Source organism: Gossypium raimondii, chromosome 5 (genome assembly GCF_025698545.1).
Source record: "Gossypium raimondii isolate GPD5lz chromosome 5, ASM2569854v1, whole genome shotgun sequence".
NCBI lineage: Eukaryota > Viridiplantae > Streptophyta > Magnoliopsida > Malvales > Malvaceae > Gossypium > Gossypium raimondii.
In genome coordinates, this window is record NC_068569.1 from 42,847,078 (window position 1) to 42,874,052 (window position 26,975).

A 26,975-nucleotide genomic window follows, 5' to 3' on the forward strand; every position below is an offset into this window, starting at 1 on the left:
AAATAAGTTTTCAATTTTTATAAATAAGTTTGAAATTTTTTTATATTTTTTCAATTTCTTAAATGGTTTTATTTTTATTTTTATTTTTTTAAAGTGTTAGAAAACATGCACAATTAAGAAATTTACTTCAATTTTAAGATTGGAAGAAGCAGAGGAGATAGTGGGAGAAGATGACAGCAGAAGCATATTAAAAGCTGGATCTAGGATTCTTTTTGTTAGGATCGACCCGATTAAGCAACAAGTAATAAAAAATAGCAGAATAAACTAAGAAATTAAACACACAAATTTAACGTGGAAAAACCCTTCCAAGGAGGATAAAAAACCACGGGCAAAGATAATTTTACTATAATGACAAAAACGAAGAGTACAAAAGATGGAGATAAAAAACTAAACCCAAAAAAACTCAAAAACAAAGAACCCTCAAAACGTAAACACAAAATTTTCTAAATGTATTATGAGTTCTATTCTCTAATGGGTGTGTTTTCTAATGTTGTAAAAGAACCTATTCATAGGCTAAATTAGTAAATCAAATAAATATGCTAATAAATGCTAAATATATTATACTAATAAATACTAAATCTTCTAGAAAGAAAATATAAGCAAATCTCTTAGAATTTGAGTCACACAACTTTAACACTTTTGATGTTATTTAACATGGGTTTTATGAGGACTTAAAGGGGTTAATTTAAAATTTTGTAATTTTAAAAAGATTAAAAGAATAATTTTTCTCTTTTAGCAAGTCTAGTTAGCAATCCATTAATGAGATAATGGTTAAGTGATCATTTTGAACAATTTTTCGATAGCAATGACTAAATTGACAAAAAAATTTAGAGTGATCAAAATAAATCTAACCCTATTTTAGGGTTATTAATTGAGTAGTTTACTCAAAATACTATTACCATCTTGAGGGTTATTAATTGAGTAATTTACTCAAAATACTATTACTATCTTGTTTTTGAAATTAAATTCTACTATTAGCACTTATATTCTTATATTGTGCATTAGTAATTTGGTTATTTTCAATCTTTGGTACTTTTAAAATTTTAGCTTTTAACCAAATGGTAACTACTAAATTTATTAAATTTTGCACTTTTCAAAAATTGATGCGACCAGCATATTATCATATGTGTAATGAGATATCAACTTATTTTTACATTTTACCTATAAAAACCAATTAATATATTAAAGGACTATTGTTTGCATTATAACTGGAATTTCAGACTTGAAAAATATAGAAATTAAAATTATTCAATTGGAGAACATGGACTAAAACTACAACTTTAAATATAATACAAAACTAATAGCAAAATTTAACTAAAGAGATTTAACTTATACTATTTGTTCAAGACTAAAATCTCAAAAACCAAAAAGCACTATGCCAAAAATTGATCAAACTGAAGTACAAATATTAAATCAACTTAAGCAAAGCAGAAATTGACCTTCACGTTATCATTGTGTTTAGCCCGTTGAGATTTTTCTGTAACCCTGTAAATGTATAGAATTTTATTTTATTTTATTTTTTCATTTTTGGAGATCATATTCATATAGAACCCAGCGTAAATGCTTAAGAAAATGAATAGTTGAAGCAATATGGTAACGGTGTTCACTTTGCAAAGGATGTTGGAAAATCCAACTGATTCGACTAATTTTCATTCAATCTCACAAACTGAGGGAGGATTTAACACATGATTTTGCCTACTAATGGTTGAATACCACGCAGCTTGGACTCGGGATGTGAGATATAATGTTCAATTTTCTGAACTTTTTCATGTTTTCAAGGATCATGGCCTCATAGCTATTTCTGAATCTGTGATGGATCACGGATAACAAGAAAATGAAGACCATGTATAGTTCTAAGTCTCTGCTCCTAAAAATCACAATCTTAATTATTGAATAAGGGTTTGCATATATAACAGAGATGCCCTTTAAGATTCTGATAGATGAATCATACAAATCCAGACATGGTAGAAGAAAAAGGGGCAATTTCAATAAGTAATTCAACATTAGTTTGATGCGCTCGAAGACATCTTAATATTCCGAAGGATTTGCCACATAAAAGTCGATATAAAGAAGAGAAAGATACCGGTAACAGTGGCGTACTTGAGACCGAGGTTCACCAGCAAGTTTACGAGAAGCCCGGCAAACACAACACCAACGAAATTGGCTGATACAGCTGACCAGAAGGGCATTTCAAGAATCGAAGCTACAATGGCTCCAGTCCATGCTCCCGTTCCAGGGAAAGGAACAGCCACAAAAAGCATTAGGCCAAGCCATTGAAATTCTTCCACCGGACCAGCCTTCTGTCTGGCTCTCTCGAAGAGACTGCTAAGTAACTGAGATGCAAACTGGTTTTTCCCAGCAAGAAATGTAGTAAATCTTTTCAGGTAAAGTACAATGAATGGCACTGGAACCATATTCCTGCAGTTAAATGATACTTTTAGAAAAAAAAATTATCATCAGCTTATTTAATTTCCCAGAAAAATTATGCATAAGAAATTAATTGTTAATTTTTAGTACACTCAAGCACATGCATTACAATATTAAAATTAGCTCGTTCAATACCTCAAATTGCTCAAGCTTGACTTCAGAGTAATCAAACCAAATATAAATTTTACTTTTTAAACTAACCCAAATAGCTTACCAGCATATTTGCCTATTTTACATCCCTATGACTAACTTTCAGTATTATTAAAAACAAAAAACAAAAAATGCTACCTTAAAATTTCAGTGACAAGTATGCATTCTATGGAAACTATTGAAGCCAAAATTTTCCAAAAACAAACAGGTTAAAACAAAATCTTTCACAACAATTAAGCTCAACTCTATAAACATGAAGCTATAATGAACTAAAGACTTGAAAGATCCTCAATTAACGAAAAAGAAAAAAAAGCTAACCCAAGAATAGATAATATTGTCAGGAGTGTAGGCTTGAGTTGCATCCAGTAACCAACAGGAATAGCTCCCCGAAGCTCAAGAATAGGAAGCGTTGCAAGAGTGAAAACCACGGCCTCATCGGGCCAACCCAAGCCACGCAACGCATTGGCAATCTTGAGGCCAAAGCTTGAAGCTCTAATGGAGTCGGCAGCAACAGTAGCCGCTTTAGCGTCCCCAGATGCAGCGTACCAAACAAGAGACAAAGAAGCCCAGAAGACAACCCAGAAGATGATTTTCACTGGAGCCTCCTCAAAAGAAGGCAATATTTCATCTTCTTTGCTTGTATGAGCTGAATTAAGAAACCCATTTGAGGAAGCTCTAGTTCGGGTAGAAGGAATTGGAAAACACTTCCGGTTTTGAAATTTTGACCTTAAAAAGAGGTCATTGCTTCGAGCAGTAGGGCCATGTAAATGGGAGGGTAAGATATTGAGATGGGTTTTCTTCAAATAGAATGATAATGTCTGTGGCGAAGTTGCAATTGCTGGTGATACAGTAGCCATTGTAAACTACGAAATTGGGGCTATTGGAACTTTGTTTTTTGCTCCCATTAATGAAGGGGTTTTAGAGAGGAAGGGAAGGATTGTGAGATTGATACAATCAATTAGAGATTTTTCTTTAATGCCTTAATGCATCATTTAGTCCTAAAGTATGCCTTTTATTCGTTCTGGTCCTCCAGGTTTTTTTTCTCAAATGAGGACGTAACATTTTATAATGTCGGTCGCTCTGGCCATCAATTTATCGGTCTGACCATTCTAGTTGGTTCAATTAAAAATTATTTTTGAAATAAAAAAATAATTCAATCGATTTTTAACCACTTGAATTTATCTATACTGGTTTTTATTAGTATTTGACATTATACTTTTGAGCTTAATATAACTTACCAGTATGTTTTAAATTTATTTTAATTTTGTCACTTTACTTTTATTTTATTAAAGTTTGTTATTAAAATTTTATTTTTAATTGAATTTTACTATTTAATTTTAATTTAAAAGAATTTGAAGTGAAACTTTAATGAAAATAATATTATACTTAAAAATAAAAATAATATGAAACTAACAATTAATAGAAAAAACAAAGATTTATAAAAAAGAGTAAACTTATTCTGTTTTTATTTTTTATTTTCAAGTATTTCTTTATTAAATAAAATTTTAAGTTAATTTAATAGTTTTAATATTTTGTAAATTAGCTTATTGTTAACTATTAAAATAAAATATTTAAAATTGAATTTTTAGTTAAAATTCATTTTCAAATCATCAAAATCAATGTAAAATTTAATTAAAAACAACATTAGTGGTAAAATTCAACAAAATTCAAATTTTAATGGTAAAACTCAATCACATAAAATTCATTTGAAAATTTTAACCCTATTCTCAAATTATAAGGGCCAAATTAGACAGAATAAAGTATAGTGATAAATTTTAATACTTCCCGGTAGCATGGTGAAATTTTGCATTTTAACTCTAATTCTTTCTATGTTATAAAAATATCTATAGCCATTCATTATCTGTCATATGTCAAATGATAACCCCACAATACTTTATCATTCGAAAATTCTTTTTTTTTTTAAATATTTAGAATAAAAAATTATAAAAATTATTAAAAATTTATAAAACTCTAAAATATATTTTAAAAATATGAAATTATAAAAAAAATGTTGAAGGAAGATTAAACTTGCACGATTACCTATATATATAGACCCGTATCCCAAACATGCTTCCAATCTTCTCCAACATTCACTCGGATGGGGTCTACCACTATCCCCACAAACACGAGTCTTAGTAACAGCAACTGGTGTCTCAACCCGTGGAGGCCCATCAAACCTGGCCCGTTTTTGCGCTAAAGGGCCCTGTATCCCTTATAGTCTTAGTCCAACCTCTCTCTCAGTCCCTCTTTTTGCGCTTAGTGCGCTTGACTTCCTCAACAATCTTTGTCTTGTCTACCAAGAGGGAAAAAAACTCGCTCCCTCTGTGGAGCTATCAAAACCTTGAGGTCATACCTCAGCCCCTCCCCGAAACAAATGCTCTTGTTGTAATCAATTGAGACAAGCTCACGAGCATATCTGCTCAACCTCAAAAACTTGGCCTCATACTCGGCCATAGTCATATCCCCTTGAGTAAGGCCCATAAAATAGCGTCTACGAGCCTCCACATAACTCGCGCCGACATACTTTCCCTGGACGACATTTTTAAAATATTCCAAAGTAATTTGATCAAGTTGAATACCATAATCAATGGTCAACCACCACTGGTAAGCTTCATCGTGAAGCAACGACTCAACACCCTTTAATTTTTGCTCAGGAGTGTAGTCGATATCGTTCATAATCCTTTCTATAGCCTCCAACCAATATTCGGCCACAGCTAGAGCGACCCCAGTAACGCCCTTAAACAGCTTAACACCATTGGACCAAAGTCGTTCAGTTACTGACCCTCGGCTCCCAGATCCAGAATGGGTCCCAACAACCCTCTCTAAACTCTCAATATGGCTTAGAGCAATACATCGTCCCCAACCGTCTGAGCCTAAGACCAATCTTAGCAGTATGTGTACCCATGGTTTCACTTGTATCCAAATTGGGTATATTGCCCATCGAAGATGGCTCAGCTCCAGCTCCTCTTTGACGCCCGCCGCGCTCACGGGTACCACATCCACGAGTTCCACATGCACTCATTGTATTTTATCTACATTGGTAGAATTTTATGTATCAATTTAAATTTTCTTATCAAATGTCTTATGCCAAAGATCATATCATAATATTTTTTAGTGTCGCTATAGTTTTTAACTAAACCAAGAGTTTTACTTAAACTACAGTATTATTTCTAACTAAGCAGTTTAACTAAAGCAAAAGTACTTACATGATTGGTGCTGGAGACTCGGTATTCAAAAACTTGTTTTTTCAGATTTTAACAGAAAGACACTTTGTTAAAATAAAACATTCTTTACAAAAATTTAAACCCAAATCATAGCTCGAGTTTTGAACCTAGGCTCTGATACCATCAAATGTAACACTCTAAACCTGGCCTAGACGTTATGGCCAGATCTGGTGATGTTACTGCAAAACATTTGAAAAAAACCCAAAAATTGTTTGATTTGTAAAGTTGATGCTAATTATTACTAAGTAAAAATCCAGTTTATTAGCGATCATTTCTTTCTTAACCAAATTCGATGAAACCGTTGATTATTTATACTTTTTAAATATTTAGATTTGTAGCAAAATTTTTAATCTTACTCGATTTTTTAAAATACGATATGTTGTTGGAAAACCATAGTTTTACAAATACAGTGAGTATCATAAAAATTATGTCAAAGTACTTTAAAACGGAAATCAGAATAAAATCTAAACTTTAAACAGTCAAAAATAGTCCAAAACAAAATAAACCAATTTTTTTGTAAATACCAAATAATAAACGTTTTAATCGAGCTCCCGTTGCTATGACCCGTCTTAAGCTTGAGAGTTACTTGACAGAACGAGCTTCGAACTCAATGTGTAGCATATCATAAAACCAACAAGAATCATTTCAGACATATCCCGAATACAAAAATAGTGTCAGAACATATCGGATGCATATTTATATTCCTACCCCTATTCGCTACACACCATCTACGACCATCCAACACAACATATAGGGTATCAAATACCTATCTAACCTTACACACCGCTTAGTGTCAGTATGACACTTTTCAGAATATTTGCAGCTTAGTTGCTAGATCAATAGGCGGTTTATCACCAAATACAATTATACATGTGGCTGAGCCACCAAATACGACAGATAATTAAACTGCCCACACTTCCTCCAAAACACAAATCCCACCTTAATGCACATAAAAAATTTATCGGATATCAGAATATACATGTCATACATACTCTTATAATAGATACAGATCATGCTTGATGAAAAATAGATCAGACTTACTTTATTTCAGATCATGCGAGCATACATCATAATAACCATGCATACACATATCAATATTTCACATTAACATAACATTAGAGATCATGTTTAAAAAGCTTAAGTTATGTTTTACGGACCCTACAGAAGGCCTACGTTAGACCCGAATGACGCTTACGGTCCTAGAGTAAAATTTTAGAATTTGGGTCCACACGGCCCAATTGGCATAGATTGTGTGTCTCACACGGTCCAGCACACGACTTGTCACATGACCGTGTGCCACAGACGACCTACTACATAATTATACAATCTCCTTTTTTAGTTTTCATTGTTCACTGTTTTCTTGAGTTTTCGTTACACACCTTGATTGTTTCTAATGTAATTCCAAGAATCGAGTAATCCAATACCTAATTTGACAGAAAATACGAGTCAATTAACATGTTATTTTACAAAATCTAAATGCAAAATCGACAAATAAATGGGCAAAACTATGTTGATTGAAGTTCCCAGCACAACATTTAACGACTTTGATACAGACTAAATGGAGCTCAAGGTTTCAAGTCTGCCAATTTTGATTTGTTTTTAATTTCTATTTGCTTGTTGTTAAACACTGCGTTTAGTTTAATTTTGATTTCAGTGTACAGCGGACCGTTTAAATGAAATGATAAGTTTTGTCTTTGCTTTGGGCAGTTGTTTATCTGTTTTGGCTGTACCTTTTAACCCCTTATGATAGCAAGGAGGGTATGATGAAAAACATGCCATTTTTCCTTCTGTTGGTTTTCTCCTCTCAACTTCTTCTCATTCTCTTCTTCTTCTGTTCTTTCTTTCTTCCCTCCAATTATTCAACTCAATTCACTGATGATATCAAGGGTATCAGAGCCATAACGATATTGATAGCCGGTGATGGTGTCACCATGAGACTGCAAAAGGATATGAGAGTCATGCAAAAAGACATGGGGCTGATGCAACAGGAACTCGCTCAACAGTAAACCAATGTACCCCAAATGGACACTCGAATAGAATCTCACTTTAAAGAGTTTTATGAAACCATAAAACTTGGCATTCGAACCGAGCTCCAAAATTTCTTTGACCAGCATGTCGGACGTGTGACCCCAACCACTCAGGAGCAAATATCAGACACGGGAAAGGGGGTGTTGGGGGGTACGCCTCCTAGATTTCCACCAAATGAGTCTCTTTTATTGTCACCTATGGTCGAATCAAGTCACATGGGCATCCATTCAAGGGCTAGTACCTTAGACTCTATGGGAAGAAACTCCAAGTTTGAATGTCGAGGTTTGATGGGGGTGACTTCTGAGGGTAATGGTCGAAATTAGAGTAATTTTTTGAAGCTGAAGGTATATTGGAACAATATAAGGTGAGAACTGTTATGCTTCATATGGAAGGAAAAGCATTGGACTAGCATTGGACTAGCACCACTTTTTGAGCCAACGACATGGAGGGATTCAAATGTTATCGTGGGAAACCTATGCTCCTAGGCTGCAAGAGAGATTCGGCTCTTCCAACTTTACTGACCCGATGACTGAGTTGGTCACCTTGAAGCAACAGGGGTTTGTTGACGAGTTCCACTACCAATTTGTAAGCATTTTCAACCAGCTACACTTGCCTGAACCTTACGCTTTAAGTATATTCATAAGTAATCTTAAAGTGGAAGTTGGCCAGTACCTTAGATTATTCAAACCTCAAATGTTGTTAGAAGCTTTTATGTTAGCTAGGCAGGTCGAAGGCATTGTATCTACAAACATGGTCAAAAGGCATTCTCTAATGGGGGAGTGGAGGTATTCTAAACCTTTATTTCCTAACCCCAAACCCATCAGTCATGTCCCCACTTCTGGAAGACTTTCTCCAACCCATAACAAACTGAAACCACCTCTAAACAATCATCGCACTCTAACCAAGTCCTTATCCCAAGCCGAAATAGAGGATAGGAGAAAAAAGGGCTATGTTTCTGGTGCGTCGCAATGTATACCCCAGGACATAAGTGCGTGAAGTCCCAACTGTGTTAGCTAGCGGTGGGATCTCACAATGAAATAGGAATGGAGGCCATAACCTGCCCAACGAAAGAGTTTCAAGATTGTTCCAAATAGCTTGAGAATACAGAACCCGAAGTTAAAGCCATCCCTCCTGTTCTCTCATTACATGCATTACAGGGATCCCAAGGGCATAACACCATGAGAATTGCAGCTAGAATTGGGCACATTGATGTGATAATATTGGTAGACTCGGGTAGCATACACAACTTTGTGGACTCCAAACTGGTCAAGAGAGGTAACTTATCTGTGGAACCAGCTAATAAAATGGAGATTATGGTTGCTGATGAAGGAAGTTTGTACACGAGGGGACGGTGTCAAGCTATTGAGTGGCAAACACAAGGCTACAGTTTTGTAACTGACTTTATGGTCCTTCCGGTGAAAGGTTACGATTTGGTACTGGGATACAGTGGTTACTTTCTTTAGGAGCCATCACTTGGAACTTCCAGCTTCTCACTATGAAGTTCGAACACGAGAGCCACGATTACTTGCTTCAAGGTATTTAACCTGGAGGCTTACATATACTGACGGGTCAACAAATGTCCAAATGCTTGTCTATGACACCACTCGGTCATTGTCCCATGATATTGGCTGCCAAACAACACACCAAGCTAAAAATGACACCTGCATCTACTCTAACAGATTTGCAACAACTTTTAAGAGAATATGACGATGTATTTCGAATGCTTGATACACTTCCCCTGTCAGAACACAAGATCATAGAATACCATTGCATGACGAGACAAATGTGGTGAATGTGAGGCCGTATAGGCACCCTACAATACAGAAGATAGAAATTGAGAAGCTCATCAGGGAGATGTTGCCCGCTGGGATCATAAGAGACAGTAACAACTATTTTTCTTCACCGGTTGTTATGGTTAAGAAAAAAGACGGGAGTTGGCGCTTGTGTGTAAATTACCGCCACCTGAACCAACTAACCATTAAGGATCATTTTTCGATACCCACTATAGAAGAACTGTTAGATGAGCTTAGACAAGCTCTCTTTTTCTCCAAATTGGTCCTTCGATCGGGCTTTCACCAAATTCGAATATATGAGGGAGACATTAGCAAAACTGCTTTTAAAACACATGAAGGGCATTACGAATTTTTGGTTATGCCCTTTGGCTTAACCAATGCACCTTCAACCTTTCAGGCAGTGATGAATGCTATCTTCAAAGATTTACTAAGAAGGTTGGTCTTGGTATTTTTTGACGATATACTTGTCTATTCCAGTAGTTGGACTGAACATATGATGTATTTACAAGAGGTGTTGCAGCTTTTGAGGAACAACCATTTGTTTGTCAAGCAAAATAAATATACATTTGGCACTCATCAAATAGAGTATTTGGGGCATGTTATAGCTGCAGAAGAGGTGACGATGGATACCGCAAAGGTAGAGGGAGTTTCAAATTGGCCCACCCCAAATTGGTCAAAGAATTAAGGGGCTTCTTAGGCCTTTCGGGTTACTATAAAAGATTCATAAGAAGCTATGGGGTTATGGCTCGATCGTTGACCAATTTACTCAAGAAAAACACCCCTTAGAATTGGACCAACCATGAACAAGCTGCCTTTGAAATGTTAAAGCAAGCAGTATGCCAAGCACCAATGCTATGCTTGCCTAACTTTAATAAAGAATTCTGCATTGACACGGATGCATGTGGTCAACGGGTCGGGGCCGTGTTACACCAAAAAGGGAGACCAGTGGCATTTTTTAGCAAAGGGTTAGGAGTGAAACATCAAGCACTTTCTATCTATGATAAGGAAATACTTGTGGTTCTCTTGGCAGTAAAAAAATGGCACGCCTATGTGGTTAGAAGGATGTTTTAAATCAGAACTGATCACCAAAGTTTAAAATTTTTAGCTGATCGACAAGCTATTACTCCATTTCAACAAAAATAGGTCATTAAAATGCTCGGTTATGACTACTACATCACATATAGTAAGGGTGCTCAAAATTTGGTAGCTGATGCTTTGCTTAGGAAGGCCCACGAATTCGAAGGACAACTCCTTCAATGTGTGGGGAGTACTTCATGGTCAGACTTATGGAAGAGAGTGGTGAAATTTTCTTTATCTGACCCCAAGTCGCACCAAGTATGCATTAAGCTTCAAGAGGACCCTCAGAGGCATCCAAAATATTCGTGGAATGGGTAGGTACTAAGGAGAAAAGGGAAGGCAGTTATAGGGAACGACATAAAACTCAAGAGGGAGTTGTTCGAATGTTTTCACTGTAGCCCATTGGGAGGTCACTCAGGGGCGCACGCTACCAAAGTACGAATATCTGAACAAATATACTGGAAGGACCTAACCAAGGATATAAGGAAATGGATCAGAGAGTGCCCTGTTTGTCAACGATGCAAGACAGACCATGTTGCCTCCCCTGGTATCCTACATCCCCTACCTATCCCCGATCGAGCTTGGGAGGCTATCAGCATGGATTTTATAGAAGATTTAGCTATCGTCTGTAACAAAAGCACCATCCTAGTGGTAGTTGACAGACTCAGAAAATACGGGCATTTCTTACCTCCCTCACACCATTTCACAACCATCAGCGTAGCTCAAGAATACTTGACACAAGTTTACAAGCTACACGGTATTCCTGAAACAATTGTATTAGATCGGGACAAGATTTTTGTGAGTAATTTCTGGCAAGAATTGTTTAAAAGATTAGGAGCTAAACTTTGCTTGTCAATAGCATACCATCCATAAACAAATGGATAGACTGAAATTCTGAACCGGTATCTAGAAGGCTATCTAAGATGCATGGTGAGTGAATGTCCTAAGGAGTTGAATGGTGGTACAATACCACACACCACTCAGCAATCCACACCACCCTATATGAGGCCCTTTATGGTCAAACACCACCCCTACACTTGCCTTACCCAGCTGGCTCTTCCAATGTAGCTATTGTAGACCGAAGCTTGCAAAACAGAGAAGTCATGAGGAAACTTTTTCACTTCCATTTGAAAAGGGCTCAAGAGAGAATAAGACAAATTGCCAACAAGAAAAGATCTGATCGGAGTTTTAAAGTAGGGGATTGGTTGTACTTAAGGTTACAACCATACTGGTAACATTCACTCTGCAAGTTGAAGAATCATAATCTCTCTCCTAAATACTTTGGACCCTTCCTTGTAGAAGCTAAAGTGGGTCAAGTTGCTTACAAGCTAACCTTACCAGTCGGATCAAGAATTCACCCTACGTTCCACGTTTCCCAGCTCAAAAAGCACATTGATAAGACACCAACTTCATCTATACTACCTGTAATGGGGACTGATGGCGTCATCGACAAGGAACCCATGAGAATATTAGACAGAAAGATGGTCAAGAAGGGCAATCAGGCTGCGACAGAGGTGCTGGTTGAATGGTTCAACACTTATCCAGAAGGCTCAACATGGGAGGACTTACAAGGATTACAGCACAGGTACCCTACTTTTGATCCTTGAGGACAAGGATCCTATTCAAGAAGCGAGTATCTGATACAGGCCAAATGGAGCTCAGGGTTTCAAGTTTGCCAATTTCAACTTGTTTTTAATTTCTAATTTGCTTATTGTTAAACATTGCGTTTAGTTTAATTCCGATTTCAGTGTACAAAGGACCGTTTAAATGAAACAGTAAGTTTTGCCTTTGCTTTGGACAACTGTTTATCTGTTTTGGCTGTACCTTTTAACCTCCTAGGACAGCAAGGAGGGTATAATGAAAAACAGGCCATTTTTCCTTCTGTTGGTTTTCTCCTCTCAACTTCTTCTCCTTCTCTTCTTCTTCTGTTCTTTCTTTCTTCCCTTTGATTATTCAACTTAATTCATCGACTATATCAAATTTACCCCTAATGACACAGTTGAATACCACAGAGCTTAACTTGCTGAAGGATCAAACGCCTCGTGAACTTCCCTTGAGAGAACTCAAATGATTAACATGAAATAGCGCAACACACACAGATCCTCATTTTAACAAAAGATAATGAGAAGAACAACACTACTTACTCAAGAATGAAATAGCCTAGCAATCAGTCACACGTCTACCACCAAAATCGAATTGACACACGGTACCATAAATAAGAAGTAAAGAAAGATTGAAGTTGAAAAGGAAAGAAAAAAAAAAGAAACAAATGCTAGCAATTTCTTTTTACTGGAACAACGTGAAACAATTAGGTAGGAAAAAATGGGAAAGATGGGAACGTGCCAAGTGTAGAGAAAATTAGGGGATTTTGTTGAGATTTATTTATTTTTTAAAAGAAAAGAAATAAAATATTTAAAGAAAATAAAAACTAAAACCAACCCAACTTCTTATTTTTATCAGATTATCCAAATATAAAGTTTTATTTTTAACACAATCACCATAAGGGAGGCTCAAATAGAAATAGCAAAAAATTTGTTACTTTGCTCACATAAGGATTCAAACACATAACTTTAAAGTAAGTTAAAGTCTTACTACTAAACCAATAGACTCATCCTTATTATGAATTGACCGAAAATAATATTTAAGCCCAACAAACAAGATAAGGCTAGGTGCAAAAATAATTGAACCCAAGACCTCCTACACACTATCAATGCCCCTAACTATTAAAACAAATTCTTATTTATAAAAGAATTTAACAAATCAAAAATTAGATTTTTGGGGCATTACAAGCTTTACTTCTTACTGATTAGATTTAAAATTACGTTTTCTTAAATAGTGCATATTTTTGGACACTCGAGAGCCAAACTTTATTGATTCTCTTTCGCTTTGATTAGATTGAGGTTAATGGGAGGAAAGTTAAGTAACTTTAAAAGGAAATGATTTTTCTTTCTTTTGTTTGAATAACTTATCCTTTTACATAGAAGGGAAAGTAGAGGGAGTTGCTGTCCTTCAATCTCTACCAACTTATGCTTTTTCAGTTTTTTTGGCTCCTAGGGGCGTGGTGGAAGACATGCTATCCAAGATTTGTAGAATGTGGTGGGATAGCAAAGAAAGTGGAAGGTTTTGGATGATGCTTCCGTGGGAGAGAGTTTGTCATCCCAAGGGCATGAGTAGGCTTAGGGGTGTTTATTCGGTTAACCGATCGATTAACCGACCCGAAATAGCTATAACCGAATTAATCGACCTTCCAAAATTTTTAACCGTTAACCGAACTAAAATTTTTCGGTTAATTAAGTCGGTTAACCGAATTAACTGAAAATTATATGTTTTTTATTTTTGGTTAAAAATTAACCGAATTAACCAAATTAACTGAATTACCGAAAAATTCGGGTAATTAACCGAATCACAACAAGGACTCCTTGTTGATCAGATTAGTTGCATAAATTCAAAAACAGTGCCAAAGCTATTGACACCAAAATATGAGAAGATATCATTCTGAGTCTTCATTTAACAGCTCGCAATCACAATTAACAAGCGGTAATCATGAATAAACATTTTGTGCTTAATACAACAGAAGTTTGTATTGATGAGCTGAAACATCGAGTGCTGTCTCAGCTGCAATTTGGATTCCAATTTTGTTTGCCCTATTAGGTATACATACATGTACCTTCTCTGTAATTCTGTTTCCTACGAAAAGAGGCAAAAACAAACAAAAGAAAGGATTTCTTTGTTGTTGTCTTTTCATGCAAATTTAAGCCAAAACTACGTACACAGTTAAAAGGTAAAACATGATTTGAAATACATTACATCTCATCTAACTTTTCGACAAAACAATCCGAAACATTTGGATAGAGGCCAATTTGACACAATTTTTTTCATTTTTTAACAAGTTTAAACATCTTTAAACAGGGAAATTAAATGCTGAAAGTCCAGCATTTGGACAGAGGCCAAAGTTGGCATTTAACCTCTCATAATTCCCTATTATTTCAATCAGTAGTAGTCCATATCCTCAACAAATTTAAGTATATTCAGTTCAGCAATTTCATACTTAAAATTTCAAACTTTAAATGAATACATTTCAGTCTAATCTTAAACTATAAGCAACAATTAATGAACTTAATGAACCTAATGAAATACATTCCTTAATGAACTTAGCCTGATCTTAAACAACAATTAATCTAACTAAGCATTTTCAAAACTATAACCAGTTTTATGAATCCGGATGTGGTCTGTACTCGGCCGCCGATTCACGAATCCGGCCTTAAACAACAATTAATCTAAATAAGCATTTTCAAAACTATAAGCAGTTTCACGAATCCGGATGTGGTCTGTAACTACACCAAAATAGGTTTTTAGCGGCGCTTTTTTAGGCCTTTAGCGGCGCTTTTTAGCGCCACTAAAAGTATTTGCGGCGCTTTCACTAGCGCCGCAAAAAATGCCGTTATTGACAACGTCGCTAACTTTTGCGGCGTTTATGTAAAAAAACGCCGCTAAAGAACATGATCTTTAGCGGCGCTTTACACACAAACGCCGCTACTAAAGAACATGTTCTTTAGCGGCGCTTACCCACAAATGCCGCTAAAGAACATGACCTTTAGCGGCGCTTTACCCACAAACGCCGCTAAAGAACATGTTCTTTAGCGGCGCTTTACCCACAAACGCCGCTAAAGAGCATGACCTTTAGCGGCACTTTACCCACAAACGCCGCTAAAGAACTTGATCTTTAGCGGCGCTTTTGTCACAAATGCCGCTAAAAGTACGGTTCTTTAAGGGCGTTTATTAAAAAACGCCACTAATTTTGGCAAATTTGTAATATCCGATTTTCATTGATATACAATCCTTCTTGTAGCATAAAATCCAACCAAAAACGACAAATTTAAATGATACTTCAAATTCAATGAAAAATATATGATATAAATTGATAACTGAATTATAATTCAAAATATTCCTACAATAATATTAAAATTAACAATGTTAAAAATATTCTTACAATAACTAAATCACACTAAAATGTTTACACAATCACCTCCGAAGCAGTGCAGCGAGAACCAAAAGAAAAAAAATACACAAATCCAGAAACAACAATTTTTGGCAATCACTTTTTCAGGAGTAATACCGAAAAAATAACCCCCTGGTTTCAACAAAAATGACACATTACTTAGAAGTCTCATTGCTCTGTCTTCAGTTTCAAGTCTTAACAGCAAATAGAAGAATAGAAATGCACTTCAGATTCATACATTAGAAGACAAAACCACATCTGCAAATAAATAAAAGCAAAACATACACACAATAAGTACTGGAAAATTAAACCAATACTAACTTTCAAGGTAACACTTTGGAATAAAAATAAATAAGTAAAGGTCTAATTATGAATTTTATCCCTTTAATTTACAAAACCTGATAAGTTAGTCCAATTAATTGGATAACATTAATAAACCTTACTGTTAAATTACTAGCTTGAATATCAACACTTCAATATTTAATATGTAAGGAATTATCAAAATCAACATTTCAACATGTTAGCAAAGCAGCCTGTTCCTGCAGCATGCAAAGATAATCCAATGCTTTAATAGCATAAAAAAATTAAAGTTTTAAGCACACTAAAATCCTAAAGAGAAATAAAGAAATTGACTTGGTCAAAGATATAGAAGTTTTTCATTGGCATAAATTTCAGTTAGAACATTGAACAAATAAAAACTATATATATATATATATATATATATATTGCAAAGTATAAATCCTGGCAATTCAATCAATTTGATTAAAATCTACCAAATAGTTTGAACTCACATGCTTACCTGCTTCCTATATTGAAAGACAAAAACATGCATTAATTTTTCTATAGGAAGTGAAATCATAAAATTTAAGACTAAATAGAATATGGGTATCTCCCCATTATAAGCTTAGATCAAACAAAATTCAGAAGAAAATCGAAGAAGATACGCAAAAAAAATAAAAAAAATCAACATGAACCAGTTAAGGAATGAATTAAAAGAAACCCAATAAGCAGACAGGAAAAAAAGGAAAATTTATTATTACCTGTAGAAAGTAACTTCAAGGGTGATTAATGTAAAAGCCTTTTTCAGCTGAAAATAACGATAAGAAGAGAAGAGGTGAAGGTCCAAAATCCTATGCAAATATGGGTTTACTTTTTTTCTTTTAATTATTTCTCTAAATTATTTACAAGAGAATCGGCAATTTTATTTAGGGGGTGGTGGAAAAGCAAGAAACCATTCGAACCGAAAATTATAAAAAAGCAAGAAGCCAGGTATTTAAATATATTCTCTTTTAGCAACATGGAGTTTTTGGGATCAAATTCTAACAAATTAAAGTTTCCAATGCAATTCAAAATTACACCATTAAGTAAATAAGAGTTTTAAATTACCTGAGATCAAAAACCCATTTTGGGTATAAACTTTTGTAACTATTTATTAAATCTGCAATGTCGTTTCGATGCTTTGGTTCAATATTAGCCGAAGCTTCTCTAAGTTCCTGCAATTTTAAAACAACAAAATTTAAAAGAATAAAAAAACAAAAGCTTTTTTTGAGATGGGGATTCAATGAGGCAAAATATTTGATTTCATATAAGTTTTGATTCTGTCTAATATAATCAAAACAATTACTGATGAAGATGAAACTGTTATATACCCTTTGTAGTTAATCTTGTGTCATTCAAAGAGTTGATGGAAGTATAGATATTGAGCAGTAAAGGAGCACATGGCTAAATGGTGACTTTACCTAAGGTTGTCTGCCAACAAAATCTTGGCCGACCTAAGTAACTAAAGCAAATATTTAGTAAGCTATTTTTGCTTTGAAAATGTAACTTGCCTGCTCGTATCGGTCTGTATGCGCCTCATTTGTGCTTTGCCTCTCACCATGATGAGGATCTTCTTACCTTCAAAGCCAACAAAACATATATATATGTGAAATACCAAACAGGCATTAAAACAAACACATGGAAAACATAAGAATATAAATGAACAAAAAAAGAAAAGCAGTTATAAAAGAAGCAAATTATAAAACCCAGAAAACACTTTTTTAACTCAACTCAATTGGATCATACAAAATTTAACTCAAAACCAAATTAACATAACTCTGAAGTGAATTGTGTCCCTAATGATCTAAAACCACACCCAATAAATAAACCTCAGAACCCAAATTAAAAACAACTGAAAGCTAAGATCGAAATCATCTAAACCCAAAACTAATCCACACCGAAATCACCCTAAAACATTGAAGAAAAATGAACCCAATTCATAGTAACTAGAGACAATGTTGAAATGTATTTCTAGATTGAATGTAAGCTAGGACAAATTATCTTAGAAAATAAAAATCATCTAGCATATTAGATTTGGGGTTGCCACAGATTAAGGTTCAGGGTTAATAGCATCTCAACCAGGCCCGGTATTGCACAGTAAAAACTTCAAATTCATTAAATTCCCCCTATAAATATACGAAAAGGATATTCTTTGTGATGATGGACTCCGACATTGTTTGAAACCTGGATTGCTGCAAATGAAATATTTGTCAATTACTGAGATATATTCAAACAACTGTAGAATGGGTCCAGTTATAACTCACCATTTGTTGAAGAAGATTTTGCACCTAAAAAAAAACAATCAGTCAAAAAAATCATTAACTAAATCCCTAAAATAAACGACCTCGAGAAGCACAGTAAATAATTTCTATAATTATACTCATTTACTAGGATTGATCGACTTTGCAACCTAAAAGTCGAGACTATACTAAAACTAGCAGTGGATATGCCCTCAAGGTACTAGCAAAACAGCCTACATTAAAAGCAGGTTATTGTTACATGCTATAAAATAGGGTTGAGTAAACTCAGCAGTGCTTTGCTTTGAGTCTTCCAAATTATGCCCGTCCAGCAAAAATGTGTACCAGGAAAGTTTTGCAGAGAAAGAAAAAATAGCTTCCCAAATTTGGGCGTTTAAGAATGGGGGTTGAGGAAGAAAAGATAGCAATGGGCATGGAGTTAAAAGTTTTAAACGGTGGTATGTTTGTAATGTTGGGGGTTTCAAGGGGGAAATTAGGGATTTTAGGGGGAAAAGATGAGGATTTCGCGCGCCGGAATTTATAAAATGGTGAAATTTTTTTAAACTAAAATTATTTTTTTGTGGCGTTTTTTATAAAAACGCTGCAAAAGAGCGTTTTTATAAAAAACGTCACAAAAAATAATTTTAGTTTAAAGGGGGGAATTTATAAAATGGCGCAATTTTTTTAAACTAAAATTATTTTTTTGTGGCGTTTTTTATAAAAATACCGTTATTACTCACTTTTTGCGGTGTTTTTATGTAAAACGCCGCAAAAAATTATTTCATTTGGAATAAAACGACACTGTTTTGCTATGCTAAAAATCTCGTTATTTTTTAAAATAAAATTATTTTTTGTGGCGTTTTTTATAAAAACGCTATTTCTCACCTTTTAGCGGCGTTTTACATAAAACGCAAAAAATTATTACATTTGGAATAAAACGACCTTTGTTTTGCTATGCTAAAATCTCGCTATTTTTAAAATAAAATTATTTTTTGTGGCGTTTTTATAAAAGCGCTATTGCTCACCTTTTATGCGTTTTACATAAAAACGCATAAAATTATTACATTTGGAATAAAACGACCTTTGTTTTGCTATGCTAAAAATCTCGCTATTTTTAAAGAAAATTTATTTTTGTGGCGTTTTTTATAAACGCATAAAAAATTATTTTATTTTGAACAAAATAACATTTTAATAAGAAAACAAATGATAAAATGAGTGTAATTAATTATTAAGTTAGAATTATCTAAATTAGATAATTACCTATATACCCATATCATTTTATTTTTGTATTTTTTCTTATAATTTGGACCTATCCAAATTAAATAATTACCTATATATCCATATCAAATATTTTAAAATGTAAAAATATTAATTAATTGTATAAAATTGTATCATTTAATAAATCTCAAATAAACCTTAAACCCTAAATTGGCCATTCAATATACATAAAGTCTATCTATTATATATCTCTTAAATAATATAAACTATACTCATAATTTTAATATATTAAAATTATTATTATCTCTTTACAATTATATAAAACATATTTAATATAAAAATTTAAAACTAATTAATCTAAACCCTAACCTGACCCTTGAATCCCTAAATCCTAACCCCTAAATCACTAACTCTTAACCCATAACCCCTAACTACTAACCCCTAAACCTTAAATCCCAACCCTTACTATAATCCCTAAATCCATATATAATTATTTGATCATGGCGGGGGCAAGGCAAAACAAGCAAAAAACTGAACCGAACACTAAAAATACTGAACCTGGATGGGATAAGATGGGGATATCCTTGGATGTAGCTTATATCGATTTTGAAGAACCAAATTAATATTATATCTTTTAAAATTATATAAGAAATTAGTTAATATATAGATTAGAAAACACTAGTTAACCTAAACCCTAAACCATAAACTTAAACCCTAAAACCCTAAACCCATAAACCCTTAATACATAACCTTTAAACCTTAAACCCCAGCCTTTAAACCATAAACCATAACCTCTAAACCTATAATCCATAAACCTTAAAATGGTAACACCTAAACCTTAAACTCTAAACCATATACCCTAAACTATAGTGATAATAAATTCAATATTTTAAAATTAATACTATCTCTTTTACGATTATATAAGAAATTATTTAATATATAAACTAAAAAAAGCAGTAATGTATCCAAAAAACTTTAAAATTATTTTAAATAATAGTATTTTAATTTTTCCATTTTTAACAAATATTTTAAATTATTTTAAATCCCTGAGCATTAGCGGCGCTTTCCCAAAAACGCCGCTAAAGCCCTGAGCATTAGCGGCGCTTTCTTAAAAACGCCGCAAAATCCCCGAAAGCTCACAAAACGGTGTCGTTGGGCTTAGGTTTTTTTGCGGCGCTTTCCCAAAAATGCTGCAAAGCCCTGATCATTAGCGGCGCTTTCTTAAAAACGCTGCTAAATCCCCGAAAGCTCAGAAAACGGCGTCGTTTGGCTTAGGTTTTTTTGCGGCGCTTTCCCAAAAACGCCGCTAAAGACTTGAGCATTAGCGGCGCTTTCTTAAAAACGCCGCTAAATCCCTGAAAGCTCAGAAAACGGCGTCGTTGGGCTTAGGTTTTTTTGCGGCGCTTCACCAAAAACGCCGCTAAAGACCTGAGCATTCGCGGCGCTTTCTTAAAAACGCCGCTAAATCCCGAAAGTTCAAAAAACGGTGTCGTTTGGCTTAGGTTTTTTTGCGGCGCTTTCTCAAAAACGCCGCTAAAGCCCTGAGCATTAGCGGCGCTTTCTTAAAAACGCCGCTAAATCCCCGAAAGCTCAAAAAACGGTGTCGTTGGGCTTAGGTTTTTTGCGGCGCTTTCTGGAAAACGCCGCTAATGCCTATTTTTAGTGGCGTTTTCCATAAAGCGCCGCTAAAAGCCTGTTTTGGTGTAGTGTTGGCCGCCGATTCACGAATTAGGCCTTAAACAACAATTAATCTAAATAAGCATTTTCAAAACTATAAGCAGTTTCCGCATCTAAGACAAGTATATGCATAGCATGAATTAATACAAGCACACCAAAAGCTAACCCTACAGAAATAAAAGCCTATCTACAGATTAATAAAAAGATCATCACTTACCCATCTAGTGTACTCTAACAATGAAAGTGGTTTCAATCAGTTTCTCAAGAAACCCTAGCCCAAAAACAAATAAATAAAAGTAGAGAAATGGAGATTTATTACCTTTTTGGAAAGTTGCAAGGAGTTGAGGGTTGACAAAGTTGCAGAGAAGAACAAGAAAAATTAGAGAGAAAGAAGAGAAAAATTAGAGAAAAAGAAGAACAATAATCGGAACAGGCGGTCGGGTGGACGGCCTGACGCGGATGGAATGGAATGGCTTTTAGTTTTAGACTATTACAGCTGTTAGAGACTTAGAGTTAGACTTTAGTTTTAGTTTTATTGGGTGGGTAATTGGGTATACTTTAATTTTAGTTTTATTGGGTTGGGTTGGATAATTTTATTTATTAATTTTTCGGTTAAACTGAAAAAATTCGGTTAACCGATCAGTTTCGAACCGAATTAACCGTTAACCGAAAAATCAAAAAAAAAATTAACCAACCCCCGATCGGAAAAATTCAGTTAACCGATCGATTAACCGAATTCGGTCGGTTAACCGAATTTTTTTGATTTTACCCAAATTATGCACACCCCTAGGTAGGCTTGGCTTTAGGGACCTTCATCTCTTTAATTTGGCTCTCCTTGGCAGACAATTGTGGAGGCTCATCTCCTTTAAAGACACATTATGCTATAAAGTTTTGAGTTCTAAGTACTTCCCTGGGGTGACATTTTCTAGCCCAAAGTGGTGGACAAACCGTCCTTCACTTGGTCCAGCATTGTCGAAGCTGCTAAGGCACTCAAGAATGGCTTCGGTTGGCAGGTTGGCAATGGTGAAAGCATCGATATCCGTAATGACAATTGGGGTTTGAAGGCTTAAACGGTAATGTTTTGAACCCCAATACTCTGAATACTCATGAGAGAAGGGTGAAAGACTTGTGGATCGACAACAGTAGAAGATGGAACAAAGAAAGGGTGTGTGCGATCTATGGTAATTTCTTGGGGAACCAAATTTGCAATTTACTGGTTGGTGATAAGAATCAGAGTGACAGAGTGGTGTGGTTTCACAACCCCTTTGGCTTCTTTTCCTCCAAATTTGCATACTCTTGGCTCATGTTGAACCAAGTGGGTTTCGGCCCCCATAGCTTTTTTTTTGGAGAGCTTTATGGAAGCTGAACACCCTTCCCAAAATCCGTGTTTTCACCTGGCGTGTGGGCCATGAGCTCCTGCCTACGAACGCTAAGATTGCTTCCATTCGCCAGGGCTTTCGACAGGACTGTCCAAGGTGCGGTGTTGATAAAGAAACTCTAATTCACGCTCTTAAAGACTGCTCAACAGCAAGGGCCATCCTATCCATTGGTGGCCTCGATAACAAACTTCTTATAAAAGATTACTATTGCTGCATCGACTGGATGGAGGACGTGATGCGGATATTGGACAAGAAAGCTACTGCCGATTTCGTTACAACTTTGTGGAATAGCTGGAATAATCGAAACAAGTTTATCTTTCGAGGGAAGGAAGATGATGCGCATGTTGTCTGGGAAAGAGCCAAAACCCTCAGCATGATTTCCGTATTTACAATCTGGTTAATGATCCCTTGTTACCTGTTACTCCTGCATGTAAAAGATGGGAGAAACCACCGAGTGGTTACGCAAAAATAAACTTTGATGCCTCTGTTAAGAATAATAAAAAAAGGCTGTGGGGTTATTGTTCGTGATGAGGATAGTTTCACAATTGGAGATGGTGGGGGTTTCAAGGATGAGGTTGTGACGGCCGAGTGGGCAGAACTGTATGCTTTTGAAGAAAGTTTAAAGATAGCGTGTTCCCTCAATATTACAACGGTTGTTTTTGAGACTGAGAGTGCCAGTCTTGTTAATTGAGTTAAGAACCGCGGTACAGACGTCACTATCATGGGTGTGCGGGTCAACGAAATTCACAAAGCCATGGAAAAGTTTAAGTCGATTAGTATTTGTTGGGCCAACCGTTGCTGTAACAAGGTGGCCGATTTTATTTGTAAAAAATTGACCGCTGACTCATGTAATTGGTCCTTTGATATGGATTATCCTTTGGAAATCCATGAACTGGTTATTAGTGATGCAATTTAATTGAGTTTGACCTTTTAGGTCTTTTTATATATATATAAAAAAAGAAGACTTTTTTACTTAGCCTTTTTTTGCAATTGAAAGTTTTCTCATTTTAATATCTTATTATTTTGTTATAAATGGTTTTATTATTTTTTAAAAGGTAAATTACACATATAGTCACTTAACTATTAAAATTTTCATTTTAGGCACTTAAAATAAAAAAATTTGTAATTTAAACACCCACGTTATATAGCTTGGTAATTTTGGTCACTCCTATTAAAATAAAAACGGCAAGCTAAAGTGGCAAATAAAAAATTGGTATGATAACAAATTTAGCCCTTAACTTTTACAATTATATCGATTTAATCATAATTTTAGAAAATTAACCCTCTAAATTTACAAATGTTCTTAATTTGATCTTAATTCTAAAAATTCAAAATAAATATAAAAATAAATAATTTCAAAAAATATAATAATAAATTTAAATTTTATATTAATATTAATATTTCTATTAATATTAAATAAATATAAAATCTATATAATAAATAAAATATATTAATATTACCATTAACATTTAAACTTCTTATTTTAAAATTTAGTCCGATAGATTTAGTATTAATAAAATTACACTTGTATATATATAAAATTAATTGGTATAAACATACATTTCAAACATAACAATAGAATATAGTAAGTTCCATATGAACTTACTTGAAAAACAACCACCACAAAGTCTCGTGGACTAATTTGCAATTTCTCCTATTTCTCGCTTAACTTACGATTGATTTAATTCCAAATATATAATAATTCAGAACAATTTATCAATTTCAACAACCTTATAACATCTTAGAAGATGCACATAAAAATTAATTTATTTTCACACAATTTCCTAAAGTTTCACATTTTATTCAATTTAGCCCTAAAATCGAAATTGTTATATCTTTAAATTCTAAGCTTCATTTATCAATTCGATTTCAATTTCATCCTTGTAAAGCCTTCTAAATTCAATAAATTACTAAAATTTCATGTTAATTTTGAAATATTTATATTTTAGCCCTAAACTCAAAATTAACAAAATTTATTTTACAAATTAGCCCTATTCAAATTTAAGCTTACAACTAAGTTATTTAACGTAAAAAACATCAAAATCCATCAATGACAACATTTTAAAACTTTGATAGTTTTACGATTTAGTACTCGAATTAGCTAGATTAAGTTACAACGATATCAAAAATATAAAATTTACGAAAAACAAACCGCAATTAAACCTCCATACAAGGACAATTTGGCTGAACCTTAAAGCTTCTTCCATGGTGTTTTGGTGTTTTATTTTTAGTGGAGAACTAAACGAAGATGATGATTCCTTTTGTTTTACTATTTTAACATATAATATTATTAATTAAATATATTTTTAACATATAAAATCTTTAATAAAAATCAGTAACCCTCCACTTATGTTAATTAGGGTCTAATTATCTCTTAGATCCTCAAGCAATCATTAATCATGCATTTTAGCTAATAAAAATCAATAGTAACTAACTTTTATAGTTTTTACGATTTAGTCATTGTACCTTAATTAACCATCCAATCATTAAAATTTCTGAACCAAAATTCAATTCACCTATATAATAGCTCTGTAAAAATTTAATATTTAATAAAAGTATTTATTACCTCAATTTGCAGAAACGAGGTCCCGATACCTCAATTTCCAAAATCACTGACTTTTGAACCGATACACTTGTACCTTGACTAACTTTCCACATAACTAAAATTATTAGACCAAAATTCAGTATAGTATTGTAATAACCTCATCAATATTAATAAATAATATTTACTGACTCAATTATCGAAAAATAGAGTTCCGAAACTATTATTTTTGGTACTACTAAAAATCGGGTTGTTACAACTCTCCCCCTTAGAAAATTTCGTCCTCAAAATTTCTTACTTGAAATATAGTTCGGGTTCTGTGTTCTCATGGATTCTTCGGTTTTCCACATAACTTCCTTTGTACCATGTTGGTGCCACAGAACTACCACTAATGGTACTAATTTATTACGTAATTCTTTTTCTTCTTACACCAAGATCTTTACCGGTTTTTCTAAATATGATAAGGCAGGTTATAATTCAATTTCATGTGGTCATATGAATCTCGGTCTGAGCTTTCCTTTCTTTTTAGATCGATATACGATTTTTGATGGTTTGAGGCGACTTCCAAATAGTTTTGGATAATGTAGACTTTATCTACTTTTTCTCTGATCAAATCAGTCCCAACTAGATTTCTTTCACTCAATTTTGACTAGTGTAATAGAGTTTTGCAATTGGAACTTTCAAGTGAGTAATCTGTTATAACCTAAATGAAAGGTGTGGATTTGGTGAGTCTGTCAACAATAACCCAGATTGTGTCTTTCTTTTTCGATGATAGCAATAAACTTGGTACGATACGAAGTCCATAGTGAATTTATCCCATTTCCACTCCAGAATCATCAGAGGTTGTAACAAACCTGACGAAACTCTATGCTCGACTTTAGCTTGCTAACGCAACAAACTTCTTGTTACATATTCTAAAATCTCTTTTCTTATACTTTACAACCAATACAACTATTTTATAAAACTGAACGCTCTAGTACTAACCCGATAACACGAATAGGTACTGTTGTGAGCTTCATGTAAGTTATCTCATTTTAGTTTTGAATCTTTCAGCATAGTCAAACAGTTACAAAGACGTAGATTTCCGTTATCATCAATACTAAATTCGGAAGTACAAATCTTCATTTAACTAGCAAACTTCAAATTGTCTTTATGAAATTCTTGAATTCTTTGAAGATATACTGGTTTGGTTTTTAAGTCGACTGAGAATAAAATCGTCATAACTCCAAGTCAAACGAGTATTCACAATAAACTCTGTCAACCATTTCCTAACCCGATGAAATTAGTAGTTTTCTGTAATAGTTTCATTAACGGTAATGCAACCACCACAAAGCCTCAATTAACCATCTGTAGCACTTACTTATTCTCAGAAATTGTGCTCTTCCATACATTTTTAGAGGTTTCCAAATAAAATTTGATTTTTTTGGATCAATACGAGTACCTTTAGCCCAAAATATATGTTCTAGAAATCTTACTTCTAGAAGTCAGAACTCTCATTAGGTAAATTTTTCATACAATTGCTTTTCTCAAAAAGTTTTCAGTACATATATTATACGTTGATCAAGTTTATCTATATTCCTCATGTAAATCAAGATGTCATCAGTATGGAACAACAAATATCTATTATTTACAATAGTTTCATTCAATTTTCTGCAACTAATATGAAATCTAAAAGTTTCATCTTTCTTTTTCACAATTACGATTGATGTATCCCAATGTGGTACATTCAAATAAACAAACTCTTGGTTTAATAGCTCTTGCAACTGAGGCTTCAATTCTTTCGATATTGTCGGCGCTATACTATATGGTGTAACAAATATTGAAGCAGTTTCCAATGCTAATTCAATAACAAAGTTAGCTTTTCCTTTAGGCGAAAACTCTGGCAAATCTTCTACGAACACATTAA

At 34.1% G+C, this 26,975-nt stretch overlaps 1 protein-coding gene and 2 long non-coding RNA genes across 3 annotated transcripts; all 3 read right to left on the reverse strand.

Moving 5' to 3' along the window:
• Positions 1-1,848: 1,848 nt before the first annotated feature.
• On the reverse strand, positions 1,849-3,561 carry LOC105766141 (uncharacterized). Its single transcript, XM_012585487.2, has 2 exons — positions 2,896-3,561; positions 1,849-2,418 (listed from the first exon to the last, which is right to left on the reverse strand). The coding sequence occupies exons 1-2, from the start codon at positions 3,432-3,434 to the stop codon at positions 2,004-2,006; spliced, it is 954 nt and encodes a 317-aa protein (XP_012440941.1). The 5' UTR covers positions 3,435-3,561; the 3' UTR covers positions 1,849-2,003.
• A 12,178-nt stretch (positions 3,562-15,739) lies between these two features.
• LOC128041050 (uncharacterized) lies at positions 15,740-17,196 on the reverse strand. The gene is made up of 3 exons (XR_008195796.1): positions 17,085-17,196; positions 16,739-16,785; positions 15,740-15,956 (listed from the first exon to the last, which is right to left on the reverse strand). It is a non-coding gene; the product is annotated as an uncharacterized LOC128041050 (long non-coding RNA).
• A 331-nt stretch (positions 17,197-17,527) lies between these two features.
• LOC105766142 (uncharacterized) lies at positions 17,528-18,763 on the reverse strand. The gene is made up of 3 exons (XR_008195797.1): positions 18,516-18,763; positions 18,281-18,304; positions 17,528-18,208 (listed from the first exon to the last, which is right to left on the reverse strand). It is a non-coding gene; the product is annotated as an uncharacterized LOC105766142 (long non-coding RNA).
• Between the last annotated feature and the right edge of the window lie 8,212 nt (positions 18,764-26,975).

Coding starts and splice junctions, on each gene's coding strand:
- LOC105766141 (XM_012585487.2), bottom strand. CDS start 3,434: ATGGCTACTGTATCACCAGCAATTGCAACTTCGCCACAGACATTATCA. Junction 2,419..2,895: donor ACAATATTATCTATTCTTGG/GTTAGCTTTTTT, acceptor ATTTAACTGCAG/GAATATGGTTCCAGTGCCAT.